The sequence below is a fragment of the Seriola aureovittata genome, chromosome 14 (genome assembly GCF_021018895.1).
Source record: "Seriola aureovittata isolate HTS-2021-v1 ecotype China chromosome 14, ASM2101889v1, whole genome shotgun sequence".
NCBI classification, from domain to species: Eukaryota; Metazoa; Chordata; class Actinopteri; order Carangiformes; family Carangidae; genus Seriola; species Seriola aureovittata.
This window is the reverse complement of record NC_079377.1, coordinates 14,502,502-14,525,355: the sequence shown is the minus strand read 5'-3', so window position 1 is coordinate 14,525,355 and position 22,854 is coordinate 14,502,502. Positions and strand designations below refer to the sequence as shown.

Genomic DNA, 22,854 nt, shown 5'->3' with positions numbered 1-22,854 from the left:
TATACCCATATTCAACCATCATTCATTTTATTATTTACATCTATGCTGTTCTTACTGTGATGTGATGTAAAAATGTCTTCAGTGACAAAGGCCTACTGGTTATTCTGTGCTATTCAAGCCTGTAAAAACACACTATTAACATGTGTGATGATTTTTAAATTACTGTAATTGCAAATAGTATTTATTCTAGGTATATAAAGTTGAATACATAATATATTATTATATATATGTATGTCAAAAGACGCAGAGGCCATTAATTGTGTTTCATCTGAATACATATTTATTAGATAAATATTAGGATGTCACGTCATCTAACTACATACAGATTTGCAAGACTAAAAATCACAATGTTTTTCTGACCAGTTTAGAATATGAAATGATTGTACATAGAATGTACAAAACCAAAGAGACAACTGCCACCTGTAGTGCCAATCACTTCAGATTGTACCTTATAGCATATTTTGCCAAATTGCATAAAAATTATAAATTTGACAAAATTTTTTACAAACTGTAAATTTGGAAACAACCCTTAAGAGCCACTCAAAGCTCAATGTCTCCAAGTCCCAATTATACCTCAAAAGGTTTTAATAATTTTTTTAGCACCTTTATAAAGTACACAGGTAATAGAGAAATACACAGAAGTTTAATATTACACAAAGGAAAAATGTCTTTTTTTCTTGGAAACCCCACGTGGAGGGGCACATAAAGTATCTTACATAAATGAACAGGCGTTGTTAGAGAGGTCTGCACAGACGCAATCAAACACATTTTCCCAATTCAATGTCTTGACAGGAGGATGCAAGCTTTACAAATTCTAAATACACTATGCACACTCCCCCTGGAGAAAATGAATACATTTCTGTTAACGTGTCTCTATTTGTCATTTACATTATATACACGTATCCCTTATATCCCCAACCCCCACCCCCAACCCTCTGCCACAACCTATCCTTGTAATGCAAGTAGGAGGGGTCTCCCCCAAAATTTCAATTTACAATATTAATTGCATTCTCTTTCCAATCCTCAACTCAATTTCCAATGTCTGCAATCAGACAATTTGTGTCGCTCAAATTACTAGGTGTGATTTTGTGACAGGTTACAGTTACAGTTACACACTGTGTAGGGAAATAAAATATCCCAATGCGGCAGTGCATTGTCTTTAACAAACATTTAAACAAACAAACAAACAAACAACATCTGATCCTTCAACTGTGTTATATGCGGGTGATTCAATCAACTCTGAAGACCAGTAAAGCCACATTTGATTATTCAAATGGATTACAAATCTCAAATGGGGGAATTTTTATCTGCATATAGTATGTTTTAAATCCATTGTATTGTATGTATGTAATTCATTGGTACTGCATAAAACTGTGTAAACCAAATTATACCTGTCATAAAAAACACTGGACAAAAATAATAACTTAAAACAATATAAAATGTGATGAAAATACACAAATCATATTCACACATTTTTGCTAAGTATGGTTATCAAAAGCTCATTATCAGGCCTCAAAACAATTCAGAGGACATTTTGCACATTCTCACTTTAAATAAAGAGGACGAGGTCACTTGTTCCAATAATATTAAACAAATACATTTTGGAGAAATTTGGACCTCTAAGCTGCAATCTTTTACACAGAAAAAACTGCTAATTTGTAGATATATATGTGTATACATATACATATACATACATACATACAGTATATATATACACACACACATACATATACAGTATATACACATACATGTATATATGTATATATATATATATATATATATATATATATATATATATATATACACACATGTGTGTGTATATACATATATGAAATAAAACTAAAATAACTCACAACTTGCCTGCTGAATAATTCAAATATTCCTTTTTGCTGATGCATTGTCACAGGGTAATGGAAAAACTGTTCACAATACACAGGTACTTAACACAAGGCCAGTGAGAGTGCATTTGGATCAATTCGTTACAATGTTGGACTGGTTAGAGGGGATTCTGTGTGTGTTTGTGAGTGTGTGTGAGTATGTGTAGTCCTCGACAGACATACAGTACCATGTAGTTGCAGTAATAGATAGGTACAGTACTGTACAGTCACAAAGTATTCACAAAGGGTATATACAACAGCTCTGGAAACACTGTTGGATCATGCAGGATGTTTTTCCCAAAAAGATGCAGTTCAACAGTAACAAAACAACAAAAGGAAAGATCAGTACAATCACACAGACGTTTCTATAAAATACAGCGATTTAAAATGTTCTGTAGACGTCTGTAGGATGTTGAAATCCTGCTCTTACACCAACATAATATCCAGGCCCAAATCCTTACAAAAAGCATAGGACAACTTTGGTGATGTGTATCTGATTCATTTCAATGTGGGACAAAGATAAAACACATAAAAAAGGACAACAGTAAAAAAACAAAAAACAAAACAAAACAAAACAAAAAACAGGCCAATTTGAAATGAAATAATAAATATAAAGACAAGAGAGAAAATTATTTGATCAAGCACGTTTAGGCTGGACAAAGACAACAGGAGCCGTTGGCACACATGCACTTGTGAACAAAATGGTGCTGAATTTGATGAGGACGAGCGAAACGGTACAACAAATACAAACTGCAGACAGGGTGGAGAAAGTGGATTGTTTTATCTGTCTTCCATTCAATATTTTTCTTCCCTCCTCTGTCTCAAACTCTCTCCCCCCACTGTCTTTCACATACGCTTGCAGGCAAACAAAAGGGAACACGTAAACATACACGCAGACACACACATGTATATACACACACTGACACACCCACTACATTGCACAACGTGCGCTCTTTTCCTATGTTGACACTGGAGGACATTTTAGCTCGTCCTTTCAGTGCTCTGATTCTGATGAGTTCTAGTTATTCAACTGTCTCTCACACACTCTCTCACTCACACACACACACACACACACACACACACACACACACACACACACACACACACACACACACACACACACACACACACACACACACACACACACACACACACACACACACACACACACAGGGAAGTCTGTGGGTCAAAGGGCATGGCATGTGCCAAAGTTTTGGAAGAACACATTTCCAACAGGATAAAAACATTCTTACAAGACAATAATTCCCTTGGACTTATCTTTTTTCACAAAAGGAAAATTATAATTAAAAACAAACAAACAAACAAACAATAAAACAAAGCTACAACACTTTTCCTAGAGCCCACAAAGGCTCCGGTCTCCTCCGTGTTGTTACACATGATGATTATAGCTGCACAGTTTTCAGTTGAAAAGTCACAAATATCATATATGTATATATATAATATCACTTTAGTGCCCGCCAACATGGCTGTAAATGGCATGTTTCGAGTCAGAGGCGGTGGAACTGGTGCGTGGAATCTTTACAGGAGGAAAAGAAAAGGGAGTACGGGGATGAGTGGCATTCCTGCTTTCCCCTTTGGAGTTCCCAAACAGGTGCCTCTTTTATAGCCGGGCTCCTATGCCACACATTATCTGTCGAGAGATTGTGTATGTGTGTGCGTGCGTGAGCACAGGAAGCTGCTTGAAGTGACGACCGGAGGTGGGTGAAGTGTCTGTGGACGGACAGTCAAACACGTCACCACTCCTGTAGGCGCAGGAGGGCTTGTAGGGGAGGTGAGGGACTAGTTGTTCTCGAAGAGGGAGAGAAGGTCGTCGTTGCTGTTGGCGGGAAGGTCGGGGGGGTCCAGGTATGATAGTAACTCGTCTGGGTTGGCAAGCTCTGGAAGAAGCTGTGGATAAAAAGCAAGAAAGAGAAAATGAGTGGAAAGGCTACATACCGTGAAAACATGTTTATCTTTCTGACACTGGATGACTCTGAATCATGCTCAAGTGTCTCTTGAAGCTATTGTACACGTAAACACAGCTACCACTGCTCAGAAGCAATTTGAGAGTCAAACACAAACAGAGCACACAGCAAAGAGATGAGAGCAGCTGCAGCAGACAATGTTAGCTGTTAACAGGTAGCTTATGGCGCACAAAGCCAACACACTTACATCCAGGGAGGGTTCAGGCATATCCTGGGCTCCCTGACCCATCTGCCCATCTGAGGAGGGGTTAAAGTTCAGATCGCTGTGTGGGTGACTGTTCTGCCCAGGCTGCTGAGGCTGCGGCTGAGGCTGCGACTGGCGAGGCGGCTGCGATGACTGGCCACTGTGATGCAAAGGCTGCCCTGACTGGCCACTGTGATGTAAGGGCGGCCCTGTTTGGCTGCCAGGGTGGGGAGACGCATGCAAGCTCTGCTGCATGGAGTTATGGGACTGATCGGGATGGGACATCTGCAGGTGCGAGAGGACAGAGAGCGAGAGAGATGGAGAGTGAAAAATAAGGAAAAAGAAATAGTGAGAGAGGAATAGAGAGTGAAGGAGAGAGTGTTAAAGGTGTGATGTGGGGGGGGGGGGGGGGGGGGGGGTGTTGCATGGGAAGAAGGAGAGGAAAAGCGAAATGAGTTCCAGCGTGAATAATATGGAACAGGCCTTCTAAATGGAAGCTGTGATCAGCAGACATGTGCAGCTGCAACATTATACGGTGACATGAGCATGTGAGCATGACTGAGCACACATGCTGGCTACAGGCACAGGCTGCACCTTGTTCAGATAACAAATCTGAGTCTCTTTTTTCAGTATGGCACAGATTGTCTGGAGATTTTCTTCTACAAACTGAGGTAACAAATTATGCTCCAGGTACAAAATAACCTAGCATCAAATGAATAAGATATATCAAATTTAAAAGTCAGCCCAAACATAATCCTAATTTAAACCAACTAGATTGTATAGTGATATACTGTCCCCATAAAAATACTTCATCGGTACAATGGCATGGGAAAGCAAGCGGCGCTGGAAGTCGACCCTACTTACTGCATCATTCATGCCGTGGGTCAGGGGCTTGTCCTGGGAGAGGAGACCACCGGGTCCATCTGGGGGATGAGAGAGCTGGGGGCCATGGATGAAGTCATTCATAGGGGGACCTCCACCACCACCTCCTCCAACTCCACCACCAGAGGGGTTCCCGTGAGGGAAGTCAAAGTTTCCTTGGCTGTGGTAACTGTTGCCTTGAGGAACAAAAGAACAAACGCTTTTTGTCAAAAGTTTGGCCTGGCTGACTTTTTGATAAATTCTTGCTGTTGGAGAAAGTTACCTTTTCAAAGTAGTTGCATAACAGGATACACAAGTTCCACTTTTTGTCTTTTATCAGAGCAATGAGCTGACAACATTTTAAAACAGGTTCGGCATAAAAATCTCCTTTAGGCTGTTTCTTTGTTTAATGCACTAGAGACACATCAGTGGTTTCTGTTGTAAAATGCAAAACAGCTCACTTTTCCAACAAATGAGCTGACTATCCTGTTATTCATTTACACAGCAGGATGCTGGCTACTTTGTTTTTTGTTTTTTTTTACCTGCCCCTGGGTAATCTCCCCCGTTGCCACTAGTATGTTGACCAGGGTGTGGAGGGTAGGGGCTGGGACCTGGTCCGGGGCCAGGTCCAGGTCCTGGACCAGGACCGGGCCCTAGCTGGGCGATCATCTCCATCACATTGGGCATGGTCATCTGACTGGGGCTCATGGTCTTAAAGCGTTTGGCCAGCGGTCCGTCAGGATCCTCTTTGATGTGTAGCTCAGATTTAATGGGGACAGGTCGCCAGCTACATGTTGGGTCTATAGTGACCTCCTCGAACTCTGAGCTGTCAGAGGAGAAAGCAGAATGTGTTGGTTAAGTTTTGAAATAATGGACTCAAACTTTTAGCTGGTGAAATAGAAGAAGCTTACTTTTGGATGGCATTGAGGATTCCCCACATGTACTGGTCCACCTCCAGACCTTCTAATAATGCTGTTTTACTGAAAGGAGAAAAAAAATAGATATAATCTATGAGAGGAATTCTTTATTAGTGATCCCATCTTTATATCCTCCTAAAAAAAAAACCACTTTTCACTTACTTGCACACAGGACACCTCCATGTCCCCCTCTCACAGTTAAGCTGTAAGTAGGACTCCAGATCAAAACACTGTGAAGAACAACATCACAAACGCTCATTAGAATCGTCTTCTCCCATTCACAGCACAGTTTTTTTCAAAAGATTTCTTTCCGTTACCAAACATTTACCGCCTCTTTAAATCTGAACAAACCTGGACATGTTTGCAGTCATGCCCTCGTGCAGGTAGCTGGATGCGTCGGAAGGTAATGGGACATTTCAGCGACACTTTAATGGCCGTCTGCTCCACGCCGTCTTCGCCGTTAAGAGTGGTGTTGCCTGCTGACGCCGCCACGCTGCTGAAGTTCCTCTTAACTGAGAAGAGAAAGTATTTTGAGACGGAAGGTGATGAGATCGCAGGTGTACTTACATGATATATTTCAAAGCGAAACGTAAAGAGGAACAGGTGTGCGCCCGCGTAATTAAGATGTACTTATGCATATTAACTACGCTAAGAGACAGAATGAGCCATACTCTTGGTGATGCAGTGTTCTGCAGGAAGGAGTCTCTTCTTCAGGAGCCCCTGGAGGACGGATCGCACAGATGGCCTGTGGACCAGCTGCAGCACAAACAGGTGGGACTGCAAAGCAACACAAGAACATGAAAACAAACAGAGTTAACACAGACAGCTGAACATCAAGTCTATGTACAGGCATACACTGAACAGCGTTCAGTCATTTCTGTGAAAAAGATCCCAGCCGATGTTTTTGTTAAGGTTGTACATTGTCGTTTATACTGGGTACTCACACAACAGCAGGCGGTGACGGTGATCTGGATGGTGTTTCTCCCAGGTTGGCATACGTGCTTAAGGTGCAGGGGTTTGTGGGAGGTTTTGTTGTCTCCCCTCTCAATGGTGAGGGGCGTGGCGTTGACGCTGACCTGGACGGAGGCGGGCCAGTTGGTGTTCATCTGCCTGTCCTCGTGGTGGTAGCACTTAAACTGCAGCTCAAGGTCTGACCTGAAGGAGTAACAAGACCAGAGAGTCGGCGGTCAGCGGTAATATTCAGAAAAACACCTTAAGCTAGATTAGAACAATCTGTTACTGCAACAATATATGTGCATGACCAGAGGATGAAAGATGTGTAATTTAATATGTATTTTGAATTGATATATCAAAAGAGATGGCATGTCTGTAACATCCAGTCAGAACACTCCTCTATGCATGTGAAAGAATTGAAAGACGTACGGCTAAAAGATTCATAATCAGGGATACATTTCATGGTCGTTATGTGATGTCCATCACATTTGTGTGGAGTCAAATCAAACTACTTAATTAAACAATAGACAGAACTTGAACACATTATCGGAACAATACATGTCTCTCCATTATTCATTTCCCTGAAACAACCACACAAATGCAGACATATAATAATTATTAAGTATTATAGCAACTATTGCAATTATTAGATACAAGTTCATTTTTAAAGAGGATTCTGTGCTGTAAGTTGGAACAATATTTGATATTATAATTGTCTTGAATTACCAAACGTACAGAGAGCTGCTTTAGTGCAACATGAGATTGTTGTACAGACTGTGCACTAATGAGAGGAAATGTGCAGATGTAATGGAAGCGTGTGGTGGTTCTTGCCTCCACATGAGGGTCTGGTGGACGGAGGGTCGAAGGTGGAAGACGTGGTTGCTGACAGCCAGGTTGTGCTCCAAGCGGAATGGCTCCAGCACGACTCCATCCCTGACTGGGAACGTCAGCCGCAGCTCCTCGTTGGGGTTATCTGGCAGAGACGGAAAGGAAACAGGGGAGTTCAACTTTGAATCTAACTCTGGTAAAGTCCCGCAGTGTGACAGATGGAATAAAAGAGGCACAAGGATAAAAGCAAACATGCCTCAAATGAACCAGTTGTTTAAGGACTGCTGTGGGGTACTCACTCGGAGGGGGCGGAAGTGCTGTCATATTTGGTTTCATATCGGGTGGAAACGGGGGTTTCACATCCTGGTTTGGCGACAGGTACGGAGGAATACTACTTCCTGGGGTCATAGGCGGTGTGGGGTTTCCAGGGACCGGGGAGTGGGGGTAGTTACCAGGCCTGGGGGGCTGTAAAAGGCAGGAAAGAGCAATAATGAAAACATCTGCATAATTCATTTCACATACATGACTGACTCAAATCTAATACAAATGTCTTGGCATGCTACATTTAACAAACGGAACTTTTCTTTTTTTGGATAGGAAGTGAAAACATACCCCATTTCCTTGACCGTAGGAGTATCCACCTCCAGAGAAGTTGGTGCTCTGACCATTGAAGGGCTCTTGCTGTTAAGGAAATAAGAAGCAATAACAATTTGATATAGTTTTTATAGCACAAAGCAGATACTGTTTGTGCCAAAATGTGCTATAAAATGTCCCTGGGTAGGAAGAGGTTGTAGAAAATGGACAGATGGATAAATGGAATAATGTCACACACCTTATAATACTGGCCCATGGGCATGCCAGGAGGGTACTGTCCCTGGCCCTGCTGCCCTGGCATCCTCTGACCGGGGTAGTTAGGAGAGGGCAGCGGCCTGGAGGCATTTGATGTGGGGTACTGCCCCTGCTGTGGTGGGAACTGACTGCTTGGCCCGTACTGCTGTCCCCCGTAACTTGCCTCGAAGGTGAAAGTTAAAGGAAAAGAAGTTAAACACATGTTGGAGGTGCTATAAGACACATAATTTCCACAATGATCTTTCCACTCACCTCCCCAGGATACGGCCTCTTCATCCCCTGCATGGGCATTCCCTGTCGAGGTCCTCCAGGATACCCCTGCTGGGGCATCCTTTGGCCGTGACCACCGAAAGGCCCCATGCCTGGGGTGCGAGTCTGGTTCATGCCCATGGGAGGCCCGCTCATATTAGGGTTGCTCATGGCTGATCCCATGCTGGCTGGATTCATACCTCCAGGGGGGCCTCGCGGGCCTGGCTGGTTCATGAACTGGCTATTGTAGGCCTGAGCGGGGCCCATTTGAAACGATGAACACATCTGGAGACAAAACAGAAGGTTTCAGCATTTAATATGATTACTGTTGGTCTCCAACAGGTGGCTGGATAATAGCTTCCTGTGTACATTAGTATTTTACAATCTATTCTGGTAAGTGGGTGCACCTGTAAACATGTTACCAGGTGTGTATCATACCTGTCCATACTGGTTCATATCTTTATTCTGGGTTTCCTGCAGAGCTGCTACCGTGGCCGTTGCCGTGGCTGTTGCCGTAGCAGCAGCAGCAGCAACAGCAGCTGCTGCAGCAGCGGCAGCTGGCTGTGTGAAGTCACCAGGAGGACGTGTGTGGGAGGCCATTCCCATACCTCCTGGAGGGGCGTTTGGGCCTCCAGAATAACTGTCAAAAAAACAAATCGGATGTTTTAATCATTATGTTAAATTCTATTGCTTGATTTTTTTAAAAAGGGAACTCATTTTCAGTCTCTTACCTTCCGCTGTATCCCCCAGGACCTCCAGGGTAGCCAGGCCTGCCGTACATGCCCTGCTGCATGTACGGTTGGTTGGAGCCTCCTTTGTTTGGGAACTGTTGCTGTTGAGCACTGAACTGAGGTGAGTTGAGCCCTGCTGCGCTGGCAGACATACCTGATCCCATGGGGTTACCCCCAGGATTCATGGGGTTATTGCTGTTTGCCATTGGGTTACCCAGCACCTGGATTTAACAAAGCATCACACAGGAAGATAAACTATCCATTAGGTTTGTTAAATAAAAAAAAACAAAAAAAAAAAACAGACAAAGCTCCTGAGTCAGGCGCTGATTGTGTGTTATACAATTACAGACTGGATGCTGTTCATGCACAGACATACCTGACTCTGTGACGTATTGGTCACGCCCCACACTGTTGTAACCACAGACAATGACCCAGGGGGCTGGTTGGTGTTTTGTTGCCAGGGGACAGAGTCATAGGGAAAGGACCCATCACTGGAAAGTAGATCAAAACACAAACATGCGCCTGATGTCAGATGAAGTTTCAACTGGCCAGGAAAAGAGTCAGTAGAAAGCCAACAGAGGTGCATATCCATCCAAAAACGAGAATAATTTGGGAATTCTTCTTGCCAAAATGTTAGGCAATTTGAAATGTTTGGCATTCAGTTTCAAAACATGTTTTCAGCCAGGATGTCTGCTAATGGCTGCACAGCGAGATGAGTAAAAAGCTCCAAATGAGCTGATAAGGAGTTGCATGTCCACACACACCAGTATAAGCTAAATATGATTAAATTATTTCTTTGTGGAAAAATCTTTGGATGTGGAGAGGTAGCGTGCAGTTGGAATTTTTAGCATTCAGATTTAAAACAAATCAGGGAAAAATATGAGAGTTTGTAACATATAATAAACAAGCTAAATCCTCATGGGGAGAGGCAAGTGGCCAGTGGAGTGGGAAGGAACTGCTGTTTTTGGAGAGCAGCTTGTTTTCGTTCAGAGGTTAGCTCTTGGAATGGATGACACGCTCAATATTTCCTCATAAAGGCACAACATTATCCCAAGATCCTCAGCAGAGGCAAACAGGACTCTTGGCTAACTCTATGCTTTCTATTTCTCCTTCTTCTTTGAGAGAGGCATGAGCACAAAATGTTCTCCAAAAACATTACTTCACAGCTCACTTCCCTGTTGGCTTGTCCCTCCACCCCAAAATCACCTCCACTTAAAAGTAATTCTGGCTCTTCTCTAAACAATGGAAATCCTCTGTTTCTTAGCATGTGCATTACATAAGCTCCAAATTCAAGATAATCCCACAATTAAGACAGACACACTATTGCACCTTAACTAAGTGAGCCTCGGTTAGCTTTGGTTAATTAATTTGCTGCAGTTTGGGAGAATGTATCATCTAAAATCCAGGGAGAATGCATCAAATTCCACCTTAAAAATGCTCTGGGAATATAAGGTACCAGTCAGTCAGTTTTGCCACTTTTGTCTGTCATAAATAATTTAAAATCATTAATTGTAACAATGTCTCTTTATTTCTTTCTTGTGTTTACATTTCTGGAATGTAACATTTGAGATGGATGGAAGAATAAAGAAAAAGAATAACACCTGGTCGTTTTTTGAGGTTGAAAAAGATTGCAAATGATGGCCGAAAAACTGACCAGAGAAAAACTAGCCTTCATAATCTACTCTGGGGTTGCACTATTATCAAAATCTAATAAAAATATCTCAAGTACAACTATTTAAATGAAAAGTATGGGATGTATCTTATTTGTATTACAATCAGAGGGGAATAACTAGAAGCAAATCAGTAGAAACTGCAATATTAACCTAATTTATTCAAATATAAGTGAGTCATATCAACCGATTAACAGCCGACACTGATTTTATGCATTACACTTTTTTTTTTTGCCCCTGATACTCCTCCATTTCCACTTTTACACTGCTCTTTGACTCCAGGAAAAAAAAGCTTAATCTCATTGGTAACATATGGTAAAACTGTAACCTTGAGCTGAACTAAGAATATGGGTTCACTGTGAGATAAGCGCAGTCTTGATTCAAGTGACGGGAGATGTCTCAGAGACTCCCTGCTGACCTGTGTGTGAGGCCGGGCTTCATGCTGCTCATGCTGGGCTGCATGGGGACTTTTCCCTGCGGTTCGTTCTGCCTGTTCTTCTGGTGACGCAGCAGGAGGAGACGACCCAGCTCCTCGCACCACGACGACAGCAGGGCTGCAAGGAAAACAGACACACACACATATGCACTCGCGTTAGTCTCTTCTCAGCGGTGATGCACACACGCACACAAACACACACAAACACACACACGTTTGCCTGCATGAGCACGGGGCTGCACTGTGCATTTATGGCACACTGAATGCATGTTTAAAGTTCAATGTGCGAATTAAGTCACTTATAACACACTTTTAAACATGAACCTCTAATGAATAGAGTTACCCTGTCAGGGGTCTAACCGGTGCAGTACACTGAATTGTCTTGCGTCCATTTAGCCTGAAGTTACTGCTTTAGCCTCCAGGGGGCAGCCGAACTCAATAAACCTACATTGATTATTTGGCTGTGTGGATTTCACAACAGTTCCAATCACACCATCTCTACCTGGAGTGTAAAAATGTGAAGTGAAATCTACCAGTTTTTCTGCCGCAGAAAGGGAAAGGCTGAAATGAAGCGTGAGAGGCAGACAGAGACATAACGACTGGTGTTACTGATAATGATCTATGTAGGAAGTAAGAAACTGTCGTATCTTTACTCTCCTTCACTTCCTTCATCACCATCACTTTATTCGTCTCCACACTTTCCATGTCCTCTCATATCTCACAGGACTGTGCAGCCTTCTCATCCACCTTAATAAAGACAAGAGTTCAGATATTTTTTTTATTGTGCTAATGATGTACCAATTTTATTTTTTTTCCCCCCACGGTGCCAATCAACTTGTCTTTCTTCAGTCAATCAGAGTTGTGTGGGTTATTTAAACACACTGCCTCTTGATTGTACAAAGTTGTTTAGTCAAGCTTCAATTTAAAAAAAGGAAGGTTACACTGTTCAGTACTTAATTAAATAATTTAAGATGCTATTTTTAGCTTTGTAGACCCAGATACACCAGCTTTTAGGAAGTGCTCTTACCAAGTTCGGGGTTTCAAGATGTAGAGTGTTTGAAAAATGTCGGTGCCCTGAAGAAAAGTTGTGTCTGAGGTTTGAACTGTCGGTGAAAGTGAAGTGGTATTGCATTGTGAGGATTTACAAGGCTGCAAACAACAAATGTCTATCTTGTAAATTGCCTTGTAAATCAAAAGAAAATAAAAACATGGTTGGAAATGGTAAAATGAAGCATTTTTAGCACTGTACAGTGAGTCATGCCATCTGTAACCTGTACATTATGATATATCACGTCCTTATTGCTGGGGCTGATAATGTATTATGTTTTCCGAATGACGATATCTCATCTCAGAAGTGACTATTTACAAAACAAGCAAAAAAAAAAAAGAAGAGGAGAGAGGGGAAGAAAAAAAGAAAGGAAAGGAATAAACAAAGCAAAGGAGTGGTAACATTTTCTTCTGGAGGGTGGAGAGAGCCAAGCCTCCTAGTTAAAGAGGAATTATTCCACCCTGCCATTACAGAGAGCTTATCTCCCCACTAAATCACCACCTCCACACAGAGGGACTGTCTCTTCAACTGGCAACCCACTATTTAGACCTAAAGATCAGCACAAGGGCTAGAGTCACTCCGAGAGGGAGAGAGACATAGAGAGGCAGGGGAGAAAAGAGAGCAGTGGTGACTTATCGTATCAGTGTGGCCACAAGCCGACGAATCTAACACGCTGCCAAGGCCAGAAGTCATTCATAATAGAGTGAGGTTCAGCTCTGGGCATCGTGCATATTTAGCAAGCTTAGTACAGTGCGCATGACCTTGTTTTCACCCCCTGCCAACACCATCACACACCCGCAACTACGCTACTATACTCCTCTCACTTCATCTCTTTGGTCTGCATAAATACCCTTCTAACATACTGTACACACCCACATTCCTCTCAGCTTTTCTTTTTTTTTTCCTGTTGAAAACTTTAATACTATTCTGATCCATCTGTCTAAACTATTATTAATGTTTTGCTAACTTCAGTAATGGAATCCAGCCAACAAAAACAGAAGAATGCAAAGGCTCGGTCTCTAGTCTTGCTACGCCTCTCTTGTTTCACCTCTTTCATCTTCCATTTATTCCTTTGTCATTCACACTAAAGTCTTGCAGTGTAATCATACACTTTCTGCTGAAGCCTCTAACAGCTACCTGGTGGAGACAAGCCGAGGTCAAAGGCTCTACGCTAAAAACCTAATTCCCTCAACACGGTTTTTACATTAGCAGCTTCCACAGCCATGGAAAAGCTCCACGACGCTTGTTAGAACTATGCGGAGAGTAAAAAGATCCATGATACATGATGGTGAGTTGAATCACTATGAGCCAAACCCTGCGAGTTTCTATTCCAAGATTGATTTACAGCATCATAAAATGATAACTTTACTTCACGATGAGCAAATTCTCAACAGGCCAGATCAAAGAGATCAGTTCAGTTTTTTGGGAAATAATACAAGTTCTTCTCCTCACACAGAGTGGGTGAACTCAGGGATGTTTTCCTTATGTCTCTGCATGCAGTTTGAATGTTAAATAGTGATTTTAGCCCAGCTTTGCCCAAACACTGGATATCTAGAGGATCAAGTAGCAGCTCTGCAGCTTGTCAGTGCTATGCTGATATTGTGTTGACATGACAGTTTACAGTTATAAAAAAAGATGGATGAATGTGAGGACATGAGTAGGGAAGTAGAGAGATTGTAGCTGCAGTATGTGGCAGTGTTGCCCGAGGGTGCGTTCTCCAGCACCGAGTTTGAAGTTGTTAGTCTAGTATGACATTCTTTTCTCTTCCTGAGTACATATAAAATCCCAATAATAACATTATAGTTTGAAACAACTGTTTCTGCCTGTAGGAGCCTGTAAAAAGGAGTCAGCTGCAAGTTATGTGTCGCGTTTTTTTTTCTTTGTTAATAACAACATTTGTGTTTTTCTAAATATGGAAATTACACCATAGTTTACTCAGACAAAGCCATCCCTCTTTGGAGACGTTTAAAAGTGCATCTCCCTACTTTTGAGAAAAGCTGCTGTTGATCCTGTAGAAATCCAGTAATTGACTTTATGTAGGCTAATCTCACCACTCTTACCTTTGAACTGCAAGCCGAGGCTGCGTAAGAAGAAGAAGAATTTAAACATCCACCCAAATCAAACTACCTCTTTAAACACATGGCTAAAAACACAGTTACTGCTCAGGGTGACTAATATCTACAGACTACAATAACAGTCAAGCTTTATAGCCCGAATCTGTTGTGTTGAGGTGCTTTCATTGGATTCTCTGAAATACGGCTTGACACAGAGACCTCTCCCTAGCAAGTGGTCTGCTCTGCCCTCCACCAGCAGAGAGCAGAACATACTTTAAGCTGATTTCAGGAACTCTCCTAAACTCTCCTTGAACAGCTCAATTTCTTAGAAGCTGCTGCCTTTAATTGAGTAATGCCCAGAGACATATGGGCCCTCCTCACTGAGGCTGTATTTAATGCTGTATGGCTGACTGATACCAGAAACCCTGGCTCATTCTCACCTCACCTCGGCCCCTCTGGGAGCAGAAGGGAGGGAGAGTAAGCCCTGGTAACATGCTGCAAGGCCCATTAACTAATGACAGAGTGTGTGTACAAGTCCTCTTTTACAAGGAAACCCCAAAGCTAATTGCTATGAACTCTGACAGTGCCGTGTGTGTGCAAGCATCTGTGTGTGTCTGTGTGTGGTAAAAGCCTTCTGCTACCGAGCATATCATTTGCCAGTTAAATCATGACAGATTGCTAACTATCTACTTCCTGACATAATTCAGTTACCCGCACCCACTCTGTTGATAAAACACCTCACATGTTTTAAATGTGAAGCCCCAGATTCGCCACATTGGCACGTCAGGATCGGGAAGGTCACCGAGACACCCGCGCCTCTCCATGAACTGCTGTGCCCTTTAGCAAGGCAGTTAACACTCCAGTGGAGCTGCAGGAGCCAACAGCAGAGGAGTGTCATTATGCTGGACAATTCCCAGGTGTGAATCACAGACCAAAACGTGTTATATGACCACATAGAAAGGATTACTTTTAGCTTTACCCAGCAACTGGCCTATGTAGTAGAGAAGAACACTCTAAACTGGCCTAATTTTGTGCCAGTGCAAAGAAAATGCCAGTGATGAAGCGATTTTTCTCACACTGAAATGGCAAATTCAATGGGTGCAAACAGATTTTTAATTGTCTCCTACAACCTGAAGCTCATGACACCCTCTGTATTAAAAGGGCAGCGGAGCTCACCAAGCACAGGGCACACATTCAAGTGTAAATGTAGTTTTATACTATCATAACATTAGCACAAAAATAAAAAATAAGCAAATAAGTACTGAACTTTTCACGTGAATGGCATCTAGTGCTGTGCTCGGTAACACCGTCTCACTTCAACATTGTTGATGTCGTGTCATCTAGAGTGAAATATCACTGATCGACCAGCTAACTTTAATATAAATATATTATCTAATGAAAAAACCAGCACAGGTGTCACCCAAAAAACATCTTCAGAAGCAGAATACAGAGAGTCCATGACCACAGCAAATGTTCTCGCTGAAGTGTACCAAAACCTTTATACTTCTGCTGTTGAATTTTTTTTTCCAAAATCAATTATAGCCATGTGTTTGTTTTCCCAAATCAAATACAAGACAAGCGCAGCACTCAGGTGCACTCAAAATAAAAAAGAATCAACTCATGTCTTGATCATTTTAGTTAATTTTAGTCGCAACTATTTGACTGACGAAACTTTTGATAAGTCAAGTTTTCAAAACCTTCATCAGAGTGCTCTGGAGTGGCACCTTTTCCCTGAATTTGTTTTGGGTAAACAAAATAACTCTAGTGTTTTTTTCTTTTCTTTTCTTTTTTTTTTTGACACACTGCACCCCAGTGAGGTTCAGCGTAGGAGAAGTTAATCTGTTTCCTTGTAAAGATGCATTACAGCAGTGACTCTGCACTAGCATATCATGATATTGATATGGCACTCGTGATATATTACTGATATGTTATCATATTTAGCTCTTTTGTTGCATTTTCAAATTCAATTCATGCTTTAGGTGCCACATCCAAGATACCTGTTGTAAAGGGGATGGTACGTGTAAAACAGAGTGGGGAAAGAAAGATCTTTCTTGTCGCTGCATGAACTACAATATTCACCACGACCCTGAGATGTCACTGTGTATGCTCCTCTCCCTCTGATGTTGACAGTGGCAACTGCAAAGTATAAACAGGAAGGCTCAGTTATACAGCTAAGTAGGTTGGTTTGCAAAAAAAAAAAAACAATGTGTAAGTTTGTGACATATCCTGCAAGAGCATTGTGCTAATTTTGCAAGATTGAATCGGATCTAAATATATGAGATAAACTGTCGGATGCCATGCACATCCATGCCCTCATTCTGTACATCCTCACATCACCTCTGGTCCTGAAATGACCAAAAATGTGGCTGTGATGCCAAAGTCTGATCACCGACACCGATCACGCCAGGCTTTGATAGAGACATGTAATACCGTGCATGCAGCTCCACTGGGGATTTGTTGATCACAACACAGACAAAAGAGAAAAAACTACACTTTCTGAGCATGAACACTGCAGCACTACACATAGAAGCCTTCTGAGACAATGTGTGGGATGATAAAAAAAGAAGCAATTTATAATAGATATCATAGGCAGAGGTCTGTAAAACACTGGCAGGTAGGTCTATGCTCTGTGGGTACAAAATATTATGCAAAAGACGAATATGGATATAAAATCCTGTGAAATAAAAAAAATTTAAAAAAAGTCATGCTTTTTGCAGAAGTGTAATGGAAGCCATTTAAGCAGTCAATGATATCCCCCATCCTGCCCCCTCTCTGTTCAGCCAACTTCTTCTAAGAGAAGAGCATATCAAATGGGCTTTAGTCTCAACAGCTTGGAGGCAGAACAACTCAAACATGCCCTGCAGAGAGACAGCTCTGTGTCAGAAATCACACTCAACCAAAACAAGGCCTTTAATGGAACTAACTGTTCACACGTATCCGAATATTCCAAATGTGAAACGGCCTCTAACTTATATATTTATCTTTAAATTTAACTAACTTTTCATTTTCTATAATTGTTTTGTTCATTTGCATTGGTAAAACAATGCAGTCTTCTCATCTGCCTGGTTTGACAGAATTTCATCCGCATCCTCTGGCAGTGCACCAGGCATGAGGACGGAGGGGGGAGAGGATGGATGGAGGGATGCTAGACAGAGGACAGGTGGAGATGGAGGGAGAGGGCAGATCCCCTCCTCCCCGGGATGTGAGTGTGGGTCACAAGCCAAAGAGATGGTGCAGCCCAGAAGGGAGGGTAGCTCTACCTGAGTCACTCTGACATCTCCTGCAGGTGCTGGTTTCTGTGGGGGTTCAAATTGCACATTTTTAAACGGGGCAGAGTTATAAGAATCAGCATGAACACCAAACATTAAGCAGTATGACGGCTAGATCTGACTAGAGGTGCAAAAATAAATATCGGCGCTCGGGTGGCAAATGTGGGATCTCCATGTCGCATGTGGCCACAAAATACAACAAACACAGTCTGTTACATTTTTGATGTATTGTGGGGCATGTCTAGTCAAACTGAGCTTCATTGAGAATCACTACAAAGATTAACATTTCTTAGCATAGGATTTATAGCAGATTTAAATGGTCATTTTTATTTGTCAGATACTCTCGATTTGTGTGCTGTTATATAAAGAGTCAGGGAAAACAAAGGACAAGCACTAGGACGCTAAGCTCCCATCCTTTGTATATTGCTTAATGTCCATTTCAAATTTATTTAGGAAACTAGTGTTTAATATTTTCCCAAATTTAATCAAAATCCCATTTTTACACCATAAAAAGCTCCCTCTGTTAACATTCCTTGCATCAACTAATTGTTGCAGCTCTACTCGACGTGGTATTTTTTCGTATCCTGTGACGTCACTGCATCGAGTGATATAACAGACCACATCAGTTACACTGCACTACAGGTTTGCCTCGGGTACATTTCTTAAGACAGGGGTTACAGCACTGACCTATGGATCTGACCTACATCCTGGCGAGAATGTGAAATTCAGGTGGCCGGCGTATCTGCGTTGGATGATCTGTGAGTCATCGCGTCCCGCTTATAGTACTAAGCCTGGTGTCACGACCTTTCACATCTGTATCGGAGAACTGTCACAGCACTCACAACGAGCCTACATATGATCACACACCCTTTATCCAGATCTGAGTCACAAACGTACTGTGCAGAACATATGCACAGCAGCACTCAAAGGTATGTAATGTAAAAGTAAACGGGGAAATACACACATTCACACACACGGCTTATGGGGGCGCAAGCATGTGTACCAAAACATAACAAAAATTGCAAAGTAAATATGGAAACTGGAGGTCTGTGTTAGTGAGTAAACAAACACAGACAGTGCCTTGGCTTTGTGAAGATGTGCTTATACAGTAAAGCACTTCACACGGATAGGAAGAACATCAGAGAACGGCGAGCTGTGAATGAACTGCTCTTATCAGCCATGCGCAGCTCCCCACCACTGGAGGGGAACTAGTAAATATCACATGCCTAATTATAAGCAGACACACTACTTGTCTCAACTTCCACAATGTGTCTTTCATCTCACACTGTTGTTCCTTCAATGAAACCATTAGGGTGAAAAACACAATCAGGAATTCTGAGATTTCCTGGGGCTGCTGTTTCATAATATAAGACAGTGATTAAAAAGTGATGAAGTTCTGGCTGTGATCCTTTTACAGGTGATTGAGTCGAGGAGTAATTTCTTGAGGAGTGGCCATGATAAGATGTCAAAACACTTTGACTGAGGCACTGAATAGATATGGAAGTTATTAACATGACCAAAGAATTTTACAAGTGTTTCCTGAAACACATCCTGCAAGAATACTGTATAGCCTGGGGCGCTGACAGCTCCACCCTCACTTATCAATACTTGACACCAGCTTGTCCAACCAGAAATTCCTTTCTCAATACTCAAGCAACAAATCTAACACAACTTTGTTGGCCTCTTGTTTTTCAGTGGGAGCAGGGAGGGTTGTCAAGCAAGGCAATGATTCACAGAAAAAGCAGAAACCAACTGCAAAAACAAACACAGGCCGCACACATACAGTTCAAAGTCAAATGTCATGAATGAGTCACTAAATGGCCCGATGGGGAAGTACTCAGAGTGCAGTCACAGGAGGTCACCAAAGTGTGTAGAGTAAGTGATACAAAGAAAGCGTTGGGGCCAGAGAGGAAAGAGGAAGGCTAGAGGGGCAGAGCGGCTGCATGTGGCTGTGAGGTTGAGGATGCAGACGGTTTGGGCGGTTTAAACCCTGCACAGGCTAACAGGAAGTGCTGAAGCTCCACAACAGCAAGCTGGAAGTGGTATTGTGTTGTAGTTTTTTCTGCATAGGTCAGTGGAAGATTCTGTTATGGTTTGCAAAGAGCCACTTGCTAATGAAGCTGTCAGTTTTAAGGTTAGATGAAGCACTGATTGAATAGCCTACAGCATGATGTCGCTTTTTATTGCCCGAGTGCCCTTTACCCATTCATGTGAAGGAAGTGTTGTTTCGCTTTATGAGCCACCTTTCACAATGAGAGGTACATTAAATACTTTTAACCACCATGGGAAGATTCAAACAACAAAAAAAAGCTTTTCTGTGCACTGATCTAACTGCATTGTCCTTCCATGACTACACTCCCCATCCTCCCCCTCCGTCTTCTCTCCTAATGAGTGGACAGTCAGACAAGCTCTGGCTCCAAGCGCAGGTCAACAACTTAAAAAAGAAAGAAAGAAAAAAAAAAAAAGGATCCACAGTGGAAAAGTGGGTCATCTTCTGCTGACTATAGAAACATTAACGCACACACACTTGCACTCTTAACATCAACGTACATACATGCTCCCTCAGGTGTCGGAAATTAGATGAAGTTGTAGAATGTGTGATGCTGCCGGGTCACCAGGCCTCATAAAATCATGACGGACAACAATGGAAATGAGTGTGCAAGCCATTATGGCATTTGTATAAGCGTGTAATGTCATCAAAACTAAATGCAAACAGGCAAAACCACGCATATGTTTGTTCCTCTAACTTTGTGATGAGCTAAAGAATAATTTCAGAATCAAATCATATATCGAAACCCTGAGCAAAACCTACAAGTCCCTCAAAATAAACCAAATTTAAACCCACCTCAAACTTTAAACTTGACTCTTTTAATGTCATAACATGAAGTCCAAACCTTAACTGCAGTATCAGCTGTAACCTTGACCCACATAGCCCATGTAAATAAGCCAAAAATGAAACAACAAATCGTATCATCAATGTACGCTTGTGCACATTGCGCACAGATGAAACCCCACTCAGAATAACCCTATGACAGAACAGCATGTAGGTCAACCTGTGGTCAGCCTATCTGTCCTGATCCTGTCTTGTGTGAGTGGCCAGTGATTTAGACTACAGTGACAACAGCATGCCAAACAACATAGAAGCCCATATTATTTGTGGCCTAAATTACAGACACAACAATGTAACAGCACAGTTGACAGTCATGGTTCTGAATTAAAACTATTTAAGAGTCTATACTTTCAAGAGAAAACCAAACTAAATCAGCTTCAATTAGTGCATCATTTAGATGTATACACACTGCTCAGCTGCCCTCTGTTAACCCCTGAGTTTGCCCCATGCATGCAGAAACACTGATGCCAAATAGATTTGTGCAGAGATACACACGTGGACAGCAGACACACACACACACACACACACACACACAAACACACACACACACACACACACACACACACACACACACACACACACACACACACACACACACACTTACCCAGAGCCAAGCAAAGTCCCTGCACATCTCATCTCATTCCCTTCATAGCGCAGAGAAAAGACTCAAGTGTCACAAATGCTCCTGTTCCCGCAGAGGCCAGTGGCAACTCTTAAAGCTTTTGCTGCTTCCAAGCCTCCTGCCTGCGCCTTATCACTCTCACTCTCTCCACATATCCCTTACTCTGCTCACTCTTTCTTTCTTACTTCCTCTCTGCTCTCCTGTCTTTCTCTCTTTTCTTTTGCTCACTCTCTTCCTCCTCCCTTGCTCTCTGATCTGTCTTTTTCCCCTGTCCAGCGTCTGCACAATGCACATCAATTATTCAGAGGCAGTCTCCCGGTTTCTCCGGCTTATCCAATCAGAGCAGGGCTCTGCACTAATGGGCTCCTGCTGTACCTGCTACCGGCTCCAACACACTCTCGAGACAGCGCGGGGGAGGGAGGGAGAGAAATAGACAGAGGGAACAGAGGAGACAGCCAAAGAGGAGGGAGGATGAGGAGAAGAGATAAAGACAGCGAGCCGACGCAGACAAACAGTAGCAGAGATAGAGAAGGAAAGATATTCCAGTGCTTCTCACCTCAGTTGTGAGGTGCTGTTATTGATGTGCTCAGCTTAGTCTGTCTAGCGCTCCATTGCCCTGTTTCGGTAAGCTGTTAGACAGTGCAGACGGAAACACACATTCACACATGCATAATCCAGCAATGCGACTGCCATTTGTCAGGAAGGGCAAAAAAAAAAAAAAAAACAGAAGAAGAAAAAAAAGTCTGTAAGCTCAGACTGCAAACTTGCATAAATGGGTGGAGCTTAATATGCTTTGCAGGCTGGCCTGAAGCCAATGCATGAGAGAGGAAGTGGGAGAAGAAGAAAGTACGAGATGTTAAGATCGCCCTATTCAAAGTCTGACAAGTGGTAAGATATAAGCTTTATCAGAGAGGGGATTCCTGACTGCAGGACAGTCTGACCTGACAATGTCTTCCTGTCTTCATCAGAGGCCACTCTGTAAATCTAATTAACAAGACAAATCAGAGGCTAGCAGAATATCTGAGTGCAACTGAATCAAAGAATACGCAGGTTGAGGGTGAATCAGAGTTCATGTTCTCTTCGCCTGCCCCCAATATAACCCAATATGGCAACAAAAAAACAAAAAAAAAACAAAACAAAAAAAAAAAAACAATCTGGATGAATGGACGGGAAAGCTTTCATTGTTCTCTCTCCCCATACCTAAACGTTGAGATGTGCTGTGCAGCCGAAGAGTGGGGAAGCCCACTTGTGACAGCAGAGGGAACTTGGCTTTTGTGTGGCTTTTGTGTGACAGACACACTCAGTCATCAACAGTTTCACAAATATCCCATGCAGAATTGAAACACACACACAACGGAGGCATTGTTGGGCAGAAATATAACATGAAAAGGGTGTGTCAAAAGCCCCTGATGGGAAGCGGGTGGGCGGGG

General features: G+C 42.5%; 1 protein-coding gene across 6 annotated transcripts in view; it reads right to left on the bottom strand.

The window, feature by feature from the left end:
• Positions 1–257: 257 nt before the first annotated feature.
• The window catches only part of zmiz1a (zinc finger, MIZ-type containing 1a), a 99,399-nt gene continuing 76,802 nt past the window's right edge, over positions 258–22,854 (bottom strand). For 2 of the 6 annotated variants that reach the window (XM_056395041.1, XM_056395040.1), the window contains 19 exons: positions 17,904–17,939; positions 11,524–11,659; positions 9,812–9,926; positions 9,436–9,656; positions 9,143–9,344; positions 8,708–8,989; positions 8,439–8,618; positions 8,219–8,287; positions 7,906–8,071; positions 7,610–7,751; positions 6,769–6,979; positions 6,496–6,601; positions 6,176–6,336; positions 5,987–6,054; positions 5,819–5,887; positions 5,450–5,733; positions 4,911–5,104; positions 4,050–4,331; positions 258–3,785 (listed from right to left, as the gene is read on the bottom strand). In XM_056395041.1, the coding sequence (XP_056251016.1) occupies positions 3,678–3,785; positions 4,050–4,331; positions 4,911–5,104; positions 5,450–5,733; positions 5,819–5,887; positions 5,987–6,054; positions 6,176–6,336; positions 6,496–6,601; positions 6,769–6,979; positions 7,610–7,751; positions 7,906–8,071; positions 8,219–8,287; positions 8,439–8,618; positions 8,708–8,989; positions 9,143–9,344; positions 9,436–9,656; positions 9,812–9,926; positions 11,524–11,659; positions 17,904–17,939 (3,032 nt within the window). In that variant the 3' untranslated portion in view covers positions 258–3,677. Of the gene's footprint in view, positions 3,786–4,049; positions 4,332–4,910; positions 5,105–5,449; positions 5,734–5,818; positions 5,888–5,986; positions 6,055–6,175; positions 6,337–6,495; positions 6,602–6,768; positions 6,980–7,609; positions 7,752–7,905; positions 8,072–8,218; positions 8,288–8,438; positions 8,619–8,707; positions 8,990–9,142; positions 9,345–9,435; positions 9,657–9,811; positions 9,927–11,523; positions 11,660–17,903; positions 17,940–21,406; positions 21,952–21,980; positions 22,116–22,854 lie in introns of those variants that run through there. The other 4 variants (XM_056395045.1, XM_056395044.1, XM_056395043.1 and 1 more) reach the window with 4 other exon arrangements.